The 12,479-nt window shown below is 38.5% G+C and overlaps 1 protein-coding gene across 1 annotated transcript in view; it reads right to left on the bottom strand.

Moving 5' to 3' along the window:
* Positions 1–342: 342 nt before the first annotated feature.
* Positions 343–12,479, bottom strand: part of myo6a (myosin VIa) — a 191,874-nt gene continuing 179,737 nt past the window's right edge. Inside the window, exons 28-29 of the mRNA XM_039749773.1 lie at positions 3,917–4,135; positions 343–1,336 (exon numbers count right to left, since the gene is read on the bottom strand). Coding sequence (XP_039605707.1) covers positions 1,137–1,336; positions 3,917–4,135 — 419 coding nt within the window. The 3' untranslated portion in view covers positions 343–1,136. The remainder of the gene's footprint in view (positions 1,337–3,916; positions 4,136–12,479) is intronic.

Raw genomic sequence — 12,479 nt, 5'->3', positions numbered from 1 at the left:
ATTCTGTTAGTGAGAATGTCAATTTGATACAAGTACCTTTGTTATAATGGTGTATCTTGAAAGTAGAAAGTACTGTACATTAGAAAAAAATAAAAGAACTGGGCAGGCAAATTAATAATTAATAAAGAAAAACATACACATTATATAATATAATCAGGAAATTAAATATTTGTGCCATGCTTAATCATGAAGAAATGAATAAGCGAGAAGGCTAATTAGGCACAGATGTACAGGAATTAATTAGTTATCAAATGTTTAAGAGACTGCTTTAGTGAAAACCTACCGCTGCCACTTGACCACAGGACTGTGATTTGAGGAAACAAAACAAAAACAATCAAATAATCCAGAAGGGGCAGCGTTTTTTTATTTTGCCAAAAAATACATTATTGTGCAGCGCACTGTAACGAATGGCTAACTAAAATAATTAACACATACAGAATACATGTAATTTTCAATATCCATTACATGAATAGTTTTTTTCCCCACATGTTAAAAAGTCAAGGCCAGTGAGTACTGTAAACAAGCTCTGCAACATTTTGTTTTCCAGAAAATCCCTTCTCATCTGTCTAAAATTGAAATAAGTTGTCACTTTGATCATTATTGTGTTAAATGTACCCTTCGACTGAGGGTAAACAAATAAAAAAGGCATGTACTAACAATGAATAACATTGACAGAACACAAATGTATAATTTTACACAGATGTGATCAAATCTGATTATTAAAGATTACTTTACAAATATTTATTATTAATGCTTTGATTAAAATTATATAAATCCCTTGGAAAAATAAGACTTTTCTTTAAACAGCTATGGTTTTTGGATCATGTTTGTACATTAACAGCTGCCTTAATAGAATAGAACTTGAATTAAAAAAGTAATTAATAGCAAAGATTAATGTATTTAATTTATTGAAGAGTGCTTTCTCACTGCAAAAATTACATTTCAAAAATAGAACTAAAAATTTTCCATGAAACCACCAAAAAAAAAAAAAATCAGTAATCTTTCAATCTAATGTAGGAATGTCCCAGTTTGATTACATTTAACTTTAGCTGCTCCCTTATTGGAGTGCAATTTTCCCTTTATCCTACAAATTGTTTCAGCTCCTTTTAAGATTAAAGAACAAAAAAGTGACAGGCTTATTGCAGAAGGCTCTGCAACATGGCAGTGGCGTATGTCGGTTTCGCCTGCTTCTTTTCAATTGCACTTCGGAGGTACTGGATTCCACCACAACGTTCCCAGATTTCTTCAAACTGTCTCGGCAAGATTTCAGCTCCACGTTTTCTAGTAAGGCCAGTTTCTTCCAGGCTTAGCTCACACATCTCCATATCATCTTTTCCTACCAAGACAAAATAAAGTTATGTGGAATATTAATATCTGTGTTTCAGAGTATAATTAAAGGAATACTCCACCACATTTTTTTTTAAATTTGTTAATTACACCTTGTAGTTTGTAGTGGTGGCCGAGGAAAAAATTTAATCTGATGTTTGTGTGGAGAAAGGAAATACATCTTCTAATAGAACAAGATCCAATAGTGACCAATGCTTGGCAACAGCAAACAATATCAAAAACATCAATGAAAAAAGTCTAATATTACTCATCTTTCTATATAATACGCTACCGTTGCTGTTCGTTTGTCTGTCTAGGATTTTAAATCACCTGTAGCTCGCAAATCGTTTGAACTATTGATATGAAATTTGGTACACATATAGTACATGACATCTACTATCCACTTTCGGGGTGATGATTTTTATTACTCTTTTTATTTTTATTTTATTGTGGAATCAACTCTCAGCAGCGTGCAGCAGGGTGGCCGTGCGGTGCATGCGTCTGAGTGCCGTTCTCATTCCCTACCATCTTCGCTAATCATTTTTGAGGCAGATTGAAGACTTAAGTGCCAGCTTAAGTGAAAAACTGCAACACAAAAACTAAGTTAATCAGTTTTAACGGGAAAAGATGCCGATGAAAGAAGAGAAGCAGCGGGCCGCTAGTGTGGAGAAAAGAAGAGCTGCTCAGGAAGCGCATCAACCTCTGAGCAAACAAATGCTAAACAGAGACACAGAAAGAGGATGAAAACTAGGAATGCTCAAATCAAGTGTATTCACTGCACGTTATCGTGCAGTATGCCGTTACTGGTGTTTAATAATCCACACATCAGGTCATATAGTTTAATGCTCACAATGTGCAAAACTATTAATATTTTAGCACAAATACAAAATAAATAAAAAAGAAAAATGAAAGTAGTGCACAAACCAGAAGCATTTTCACATGTGCTCATACTCTCAAAATGAACATCTGTCTCTTTCCTCATTCATTGTTCAAGAGTCCAGTCAAAAAAATCAAATAATCCAGTAGAGTCAGTGATTTTGTTTTTTTTTTTTTTGCTAAAAAATGCATTAATGTGCAGTTTACTGAAAAGAATGGCTAACTAAAGTAATTAACTTATACAGAATGCATGTAATTGAAAACACCCAATACATGACTACTGTTCATTTCAAATGTGCCACAAAGTCAAGGCCAGAGAGTACTGTAAACAATCTCTGTTTTCAATTCTAAGGCACACTCTCTTATGTGCACTACTTTCAATTAAAAAAAAACCAAACATGATTAACAGATTGTGAGTATATTTCTGGATTATTAGACATGAGTAACATGAGATTACTTCATGGACATTTTAGTATATTATGCTGTTGTTGAATATTTGTAATGTCCTTTTTCCACAAAAGCTTGAGGTTAAAAATATGTCTTGGCCACCACAACAACCAACAAGGAGTAAGTAATATTTAAAATGTATTTTTGGGTGGAATATTCTTTTAAATTCAGGCAGTCAACATTCAGTACAGTACAAGTAGAAACAGCTGCTGGACAGCAGATATTCCGACCAGATGGTAACAGCATTCTGTCTACAGTATTTTTAATAAGTAAACAATGCTTTTCCATATTTAAAGTTGTGATGGAAGATTCTGTGATTTAAATAATGGATGGATGGATGGATGGTTGGAAGGATGAATATTAACATAAAAATCCATGCATAATAATTTTTTTGCCATTTTCCTAAACTGTTAAAAAATGCTCATCAGATCATGTTATGAAATGAAGGGTAAATATTAATTATTGTTTATTTATTTTATATTTAGTGGTATTAAGGCATAACTGTAACAAATTAAACTGCACTAAAATAACAAACGGCATTATTTTATCTTATAATCTGGCATACAGCTGTTTGATTTTCACATGAACCTGAGACCAGAATTTGATTAGAAGCTCATTGGGTCATAATTCACTGTCCTAATAATAAATTAGATTTATTGATCTTTGCTGATTCTTAGCTTACAATATGGTGTGTACATAAAATTCAAGTGTAGTCCTGTACACCAAAAGGTTGCTACTAAGTCAGCTGTACTAAGCATTCTCATTGAATTGTGAATGGGATTTACTTGTAGTTTGTATGAGGTGATTTTTTTCTCGTCTTATTTCAGAGTCTACATCTGTTCAGTGTTTTTTGATTCATATCCATTTACGTGAAATACTCTACTTGAATAAACAAGTTATTCATTTAAAAGAGAAATTTTTTCAGATTGTTTCAAATTGCTTTTGCAGTTTCCACTTTTTTTACCTGCCTGACAGAAAGAAAAAAACTATTTTGTAATTTCAATTGTAAAGCTTCTCCTTAAACTAGAAACTCATTTAATGAAGTTCTATATAATAATATACTACAACACATTTAGGTTCCGGAGTAATCGAAGTTCTGAAGGATAGACTGATAAGTTGGCCATCAGAAATCATGCATCAAGGTGTTCACTTGAAATCTGCATTAAGAAAAGTTACTAAGTACATACAACTGGTTGACTTTAGTTTGATCTTTGAATAAGTACACTACTGAAAACAAAACCAAAAAATGTATATAATATAAGCTTACCAGCTACAAGCAATATTGGCTGCTTGTCTGGATGTAACTCCATCTGACGTGCAATCCACGGCCCATCAAAATGGGCATACCACCATCCTTTCTTCTTGTTCTGAGGGTCTTTATATTGATCAGCAGGGCGAATGAATGGGATGCGGAAGTATCTCTGCTGACGGTTCATGGCAATTTCTTGGTGACGGGCTGGTAATGGTGGAGCTGGATTTTGTTGAGCTACAGTATAGAAACAATTACATTAATGCAGTTCCCATGGCCTTATTTTCATTATTAGAAAAAGCTGTTGCACCATAACAATTCACCACAGTGTGAAAATGGTATAACTAAAATGATATTAAGTAATTGATATTAATTTAAATCTAAGTAAAATTTAACTTATAGTTTCCATTATTAATTATACAATGTGAAAAGCAATAACTATACAAAAAAATTAATAAATCTCAGGAATAAACAATAGTATTAATTAATAAAATAAATTTTTAATGCTGTTATTTTTAAAAACAATTTATGTTAAAGAGGTTACAGTTAGTTGTATTATTAGTGCTACATGTGTTATGGTAATATAAATTCCTATTTCTTTACAGTGAATACATTCTTAACGTTGTTGTCAAATATCAATCATAATAAAACTCTTCCACACTGTACACATTGACTGGTATAATATTAATAATCTGAGCTTTCATCATCATCATCACCAATTTTATAGCCATTTGTTTTAGGTTTGCCAAAAAATCTTTATTCTCCACTCTCTAGTCTTGGGCATCCTTTGGGGGAAGAACATTTTACATTCTTATGTAATGCTGTTTTAATTGCTACCCTGTGATCTAAAAAATATACTGTATATACATATACTTCCTCTACCTCAAACCAAATAAATCTACACACTGAAGTAAAAATGTATTGTGTCATTTTAAGGTTTATGTTTTCAACCCAAGAACATGTTTTTACTAGATCAAAAATGATTTTCACAGCTTGCTAGCTAGTCGACTGCCATATAATAATAAAATAAACTTGAATTAACTTATTTTAAAGTACTATTTTCCACAAAGTGTTGACAGTTTTGTTATGAATTTCTGTTGAATATGCTTTATTTTATGAGAATACATCACAAACTGGTTAATGACTTTTAAACTCAATAGCTTTACTTTATATTAGGCAGCCTAAAAGAAAGAGTTTGCTCCATCAGTTAATTTTAAATATTTTTCATTTTCACCATTTTCACACTGTACAGGTCTCCCAGATATAGATATTCCATAAACTAGATAACCAGCTAGGTCAGAGTTTCAAAAGCCACTTTGCCCATAGTAAGCACCAGCATACAAAATTGTACATATCAAAAAATTCCCATCCTACATTCCTGTCCCAAAGTAAAGAAATATGAAAATAAAGAATAATTAGAAGAAGCAGCATCTCAGTTTTTGTCAGTGGAAAATGAAGTTGATTTGAGAAATAAATATAAAATGTGCACTGTAAATGTACTTTTTAATGTTGGTGTGATTGAAGGATAAAAATCAACTATTTATCTGTTTAATATCCCTCTCTACTGTAGATACTTTATAATTTAAAGAAGGATAATTTCACCATTAATTTGGATGATACAAGAGTGGTAATGAAGCATGTCTTAAGTTAAATGGTTTACATAATGTCAACCTTTTAGCAAAGATGGCCTTGAGTCTATTTAACTGTATTCATCTTAGATTCTTAGCATTCTAGGTTATATTTATTCTCCTTGCAAATTACCTGTGAAAGCCACACTAAAATATTGCACAATCAAGTCAAAAACCTGAAGAATTTAAAACTTCAAATGTTATTGGACAATTTGTATGGTACAAGCAGAGGTGCTTTTGGTGTGAAAAGTTTCATTGGGCCACAAAGACCTGTGAGAGAGATGCTGTCAGAAAGGGTGGTGCCATCCTAAGAAGTCACACAGAGGGGTCTGTGCGAGTGAGTGAGTAGAACAGAGAGAGAGAGAGATGATCAAGCATTTAAAGAGCAGAACTTAGACCTCTGCTTAAATCCAATGATCTGAGTATGCAGCTGCCAGTAATCTTGGGAAAGATTCTGGCTTGGATTGGTTTATGAAGTCTTGGAAAGCGAGTGAAGATGACGTTCTCTCTGAACACAAGTAAGCTGTTGGACATGGATCTAGCAGTTTGAAGGTAATGACGGGGGAAAAGCAGAAAAAACATTGTTGGAGCTGCATGGATACCACCTTGGAAGTTCAGAGTGTTAGGAGCAGTGTTAAAGAGCAGTCGTGGAAGGAGATGACCTCCAGTAAACCCCATGTGAGGGAGCCAGGGAGAGACACTAAATTTCAGAATGTATTAGGCTATCAGCACCAGTAATGATAAAATGTCAGCTGAATAATGCCAAAAAAACCCACAAAAGCAAGATCAATATATTCTCATAGAGTACAACTACCAAACAAATGTATTAAAAGATATCTGAACATCAAATACTGAACACTGAAAATATAAACATAATTTTTCTTCAATGGACAAAGTGCTAAATTGCAGATTAGTATTTAACGTGATTCATGAGATTATAATGGCTACTCCAAAAAAGTGAGATATATAAGTACACACACCCTTTAAACTAGGTGATAAAAAAAAAAAAAAACTCACTTTAAAGGACTAACAGGCTCTAGCCTTCTAGCCCCATAGTGTAATTGAAATGTCATGGCTGAATACATGCACATATGAGCAAATGTACAGTAATGGACCTGCCCAAGCAACTCAGAAGCAGGCTAGTGGAGTAAGAAACAAAGAAAACTTTACAAACTCGCACAAGAGTAAGACATAAAAAATTGTTTCAGAAAGATTAAAAAAATGCCTCAAGCATATTATAGAAAATTGGAAAAAGTTGAATATGACAACTAAGTTGGGTTTGCTAAAAACATTTTAACAATACCTTTACTGCAAGAAGTTTACCACATACTGTATGTAATTTTTTACTAAACAGTGATGGGAGATGGGGGCATTGCCCTATTTGTCCTTAACACTAGAATTACCAAAGCCTACAAAAAACTCGTACATCCGTCCCACCCTTACCTGCATATCAGTTGCTTAGAGTTGTATAGAGTGAGAAGTCAAGCAAAATGACACCTTTTATAAATACTACAATAATCGCTATTTGGAACACATGCATTTCATGTGTGTTCTGTGTCCACAACGATCTATGTAAACACATCGTTAAAACAGAAACGTTTTTCATGTTATAGTAATAATTAATAAAATGTAGACATGAAGTGTATAATATGTGAAGCCTGAATTCCAAATATCAAATAAGCACTTTCACAAAAGGTACAAATATAACAGAACAAATGCACTTCTATTCAAGAATATAACTGCAGAAAAAGAACCCGCGTTAGGGTGTGACATTGACACGCATTTGCTACGACCACTTCGGTGGCGCATGTGTTCCAAATAACGATATAGTATATATAAAAGGTGTCATTTTGCTTGACTTCTCACTCTATACAACTTTACTAAGCAACTGACACGCAGGTAAACAGACTTGAGCTGAGAAAACTGTGCGGCAGTGGGGGGATGTGATAGTAGGCTGCTGGCTGCTTCCTAGGCAGAAATGCAACAGGTTAACACTAGAATTACCAAAGCCTATGAAAAAACTCGTAAATCTGGCCCACCTTAAATCCCTTCGCACTTCTCTGTCAGCATCTTTTGATCCTGTAAATGTGCAGATAAAGACAAGCAGCAAGCAGCCTGTTATTCCATCCCCCCACTGCCACAGAACATGCACAAAGTTCTCCCAGTTCATGCCTTGATTATATGGGAGTGAAGTGCTGGAGTTTTAGAGTGGAAATAATAGATCGTTATTTGGAACATATGCATTTCATGTGTGTTCCGTTTCTTTTTTTTTTTTTTACGTGTCCTGTTCGGCTGTGAAGCAATCAGAATTGATGTCTGAATGCTGGCGACTAGCCTTACAGTTTTTCTCTCAGGTGGAGCGTTACAGCTTCTGCTGACGTCACGCCTGATACCAAAACTTTATTAAAAATATTTTAGATGTTTTAAGATTCGAACCGGACACGGAGACAAAAGTGAAAGAAAAGAAGAGAGAGAAGGAAGAGATGGAGGTAAAGGGGAGGGGGTTTAGTATAGAATAAACAATAAATGAACCAGAATCCGCTTCTAGACCTGCAGAAAGAGAGGGGAAACAAACAAACCACAAGACAAAAACATTGCTGCATCAGCTACATGAAGATATATAAAAATGTTTGCTGACAATCATACAGTAATTATTACTGAGGCATTTAAGGCCACCACAACCTTAGATCATGTGCTGAAGATGTCCAAGTCATACTTATGAAATCACCATGTGAGCACCTGTGTGTGTATGCACGCTTGTATGTGTAAGGTTTCTCTATAGGAGCATCCAATAGTGAGTGTGAAGGGCCACAGACCTGCCCCCAAAACGTCGGAAGATGGAGGAGTTCCAAGCCCAGAGATCCAGAGGTCACCCCAGAGCGGAGACCCCAGGGAGGCCGTCACCAGAGAAGCCCCAACCCCCACCCGAGGGCAGAGGATCACCCGGGGTCACAACCAGCAGCCGGCAGAGTCCCGGGAGATATCAACGGCAAGCCCTCAGGCCGCCCGCAGCCGCTCTCCCGAGTCGGCGGGCCCGGAACCCAGCAGCCCGGGACCCGAGGCGACCCACCCGCCGAGGATCCAACAGAGCCCAGGGAACCAGATCCCACCAGGCAGCCACCGGGAGCGACCAGACAGATGCTTAAGGCAGGGGGAGGGTAGGCAAAGATGTTGTAGTATTGCCAGATGTCCCAGGAGAGGGGAGGAGTCCAAAACCCCACCTGACATATACAGTCACACACAAACACAGTCATACACTCCCTCCCTCATGCTCTCACATACACATACAACCCAAGACTTACAAGGATGTACGCCAGACACCCATTCACACTCCCCACACACCCTACCTAACCCCGGTCCCGGTGCTGCCGTACCTGAGGTACAGCCATTCCTGGACGTCAGAGTTAGCCCCGTTCCGCAGGGGTAATAGTGAGCAGGCACCCCCATCCAACGCAGAGCAAAGCAACCCACCACTCCAGACCACAGGCAGACGCCAGCTCCCACTCCTAGCCTCCAGTCCCGGGCAGCTAACTGAGAACAGAGGTGTAATAAGACCTCTAGTCTCCCTCCGCCTGCTCTAATGTAGTGTTGGTGTGTGCTGATAAGGTGCATTTTGTGGTTGGGGGCAGGCAGTGCCGGCACCATGTGGCCTACACCAGCTGATGCCAACACACAGCCCCACCTCCCCCAAAACTCTCCGTGACTAGGTGCAGTTTAAAATTGGAAGTGGACACCGGCACTCGGAGTGAGGCTGAAATTTCCCCCCACCGGATGCCGTTGAGTGTGCCCCATCCCAAGGCCCTAAGTGTGCATTTGTGTGGAATGTTTTTTGTGGAAGTGTTTAATGTGCAAATAAAATTGGGGTGTAGGCTGCCACAGGACTGCGGAAACGGGATCCATACCCGCACCCCCTGACTTACCCACACCCCAAGGCCCTATGTGCATGTTTGTGTGATGATGTGAAGGAGCAGGAGGAGGGAAATGTCTGAGGATGGGGAGGAACGGCTGAGGGGCCTGAGCCCTCCAGGGAGCCAGCTCCCCTACTGGCCCCAATAGGCACCTCCGTTCCCAAAATCCACCCGGGCACGGAGGCCCCAGCCTATCTAGCCATGGCCGAAGCAGCAGCATCACAGAGCCCCACGGAGTCTGAGGCCACCAACCCACACCACCCCAGCAGAATATTTACTCCCATCCCCACATTTACTCAACATTCAGATTAAGTAAGACATAAGACACCCAGGATAAAGCTGGATCCTCCCCCTCCCGGACATCCCCCTCCCCCATGGTGGAACTGCCGCACGTTCCGGCCCTCTTCCCGGCAGCGTACATGCCAGGACCCAATCCCCAAGGCCCCACCCATATCCCCATCCGGGACGGCCGCCCCAAACCCTAAGCCACCAGGCCCACACCCAGACCAACCCAGGGGCATTGCGGCCACTAGGCAGCGACCGCAGCCACCGTCAAGACCCCTAAGGCCCTACACACAACCACCAGAAGCCCACCCCCGGAGGTAACCCAAGCACCACCAGAGTCGGGCAGCAGCCCCCCAGCCCAAGACCCCCCAAGTGAACCCACCCCAGGGATCCTCCAGATACTCCAAGCTCAGACTCTCCACCACATCAACCACAGCATCCCGCAGGACCATATCAATGACCCTCCATCATCGCTATGTGATGGAACCGATCAAAGGAGCCCAGAGATTGATTTGAAGTGGAGGCAGAGGCTGTCTCAAGTGTAATATGATCCAATAAAAGATTTCTATACTGGTTAATGCAAAGATTATCTTTGTTTTCCAGTTTATGAGGATAGTTTTCTTAGCGATGCATATGGCAGTGAGAACCACGTGAACCAAATTTGTTTCAATCGGGACATCCTCTAGGTTCCCCAGCAAGCAAAATGAGGGGGAAGTTGGGATATCACATTTCAGACACTTTGACAGGTCTTCACATACTCTATACCAGAATCTCTGAACAGGTGGACATGACCACAGTGCGTGGATATAACTGTCAGGAATGTTGTCTGTGCAGTGTGTGCAGGTGTCAGATGGCACAAATCCCATCCTGAACATCCGATGACCTGTATAGTGTACTCTGTGTAGAATTTTGTATTGAATTAGTTGTAAATTGGGGTTTCTGATCGTTTTAAAAGTTTTTAAACAGGTTTGGGACCAGAAAGTCTGATCAAAGCTAACTAATAGATCCTCCTCTGAGAGTGAAGTGCTGGAATTTTAGAGTGGAAATAATAGATCGTTATTTGGAACATATGCATTTCATGTGTGTTCCGTTTCTACAATAATCTGTGCAAACACATTGTTAAAACAGAAACGTTTTGCATATTTTAGTAATAAATGACAAAATGTAGGCATGAACTTTATAATGTGTGAAGCCTGAAGTCCAAGGATCAAATAAACACTTTCACAAAAGGTTCATGAACAATATAACAGCTTTCGTGGCGTAGTGGCAAGAGTTGCTGACTTGCAATCAAGAGTCCCCAGTTCGAACCTGACTGCCTCGTATATTTACCGTTTTGAGTAGTGAGCTGCTGTTATTGTTAATATTATACAATAAACACATACATTTGGTTTACATCTGTAACAGCTGATGTACATTTATAGTACTTGTAAAAGTTTGATTTTTTTTAAATTTTATCCTCTCAGTCACGATCACGATACATAATACCGCCCCTGCACCCACGGATTTGACGCTATTACTTTTTATCTGAAACCTGCAATAACTAAATGCTGGCGATTCTGCCATCTTCGTCGCTCACCGTCACTTGATTTTTTTTATTCAGTTTTATTGAGTGTTACTGCTCACGCTGAATTAGTCTGCACCTTATGCCGCACTGACAAAAAAAAACAGAGACATAGGTATACAGTGGTACCTCGGTATACTTCCTTAATCCATTCCAGATCCTTTGACTTATACCAAACAGGACGTATACCAAACAAATTTTTCCCATAAGAAACAAAGGGAAAATGATTAATCCGTTCCCATGAAAAAAAAATCCTATTGTCACTGGCATATTATACTGTACATTGATAGGGTTGTATAAAATAATTTAAACATTGCTTAATACTAAAATACATAAATATAAAAGCAATTAGATGAAATAAATGAAAATTTAACCTCACTTTACTTTTTAATAACGTCTTTGTTTTTCACAATCGTAGATACCGTCGTTCTTGGCATACGGTATGCAGCAGCCATGTCCCGGATACGCATGCCACCTTCATACTTTTGAACACTAAATTCAAATTTACGCAAAAAAACACAAAATCACGTTAAAATTCACAGAGAGTTATTGCACGGGTTGTTCACTGAATGCTAACAACTGGCATAATGACGCTTGTGGGCAGTCGTGGCTTTGTCTCGATAGAGGTAAACAAGGATAGTGCGTGGTGTTCTAGCACGCGAGTCGTATTCCAAGCAAAATTTTTCACATCCAAACAGGACATATACCAAGTTGGACTTATTCCAAAGCGGACGTATACCGAGGTACCACTGTATATGATATTTGGAATTATTCATTTTATGACCTGTATAGTACATTTCGGAAAACATTGTGGCACGGGTGCAACATTATTCATATTATTCATATTCATTCGCATAACATCTTGCGGTTGTAATCAGTGACCGTGTGCTTTTGTTTTCTTTCCCAATCTTGCCAGTCCCCACATGTTGCTGTATGGTGGTGTTTCTTTTGTACCCCAGGATATGCAGAGGAAAGAATAGTACAGAGAGGTCAGTTCAGCACAATATGCAATCATCAAATTCCAATGTTAACAATTCACACACACGCAAGGACCGTCTTTCCTACATTTACGACATGTGTACCTGTTGCTTTGGTAATTCTAGTGTTAAAAGGCAAATCATGTATTACATTAAAGCACATTTATCTGTGAAAACATCAGAAAAAAATTAAAAGGTGGTCTCTTAAGCGTCTTGTAATGT

Source organism: Polypterus senegalus, chromosome 3 (assembly GCF_016835505.1).
Source record: "Polypterus senegalus isolate Bchr_013 chromosome 3, ASM1683550v1, whole genome shotgun sequence".
Classification (NCBI taxonomy): domain Eukaryota; kingdom Metazoa; phylum Chordata; class Cladistia; order Polypteriformes; family Polypteridae; genus Polypterus; species Polypterus senegalus.
Note: the sequence above shows the minus strand (reverse complement) of the source record. Positions and strands in the feature narration are given on the sequence as shown.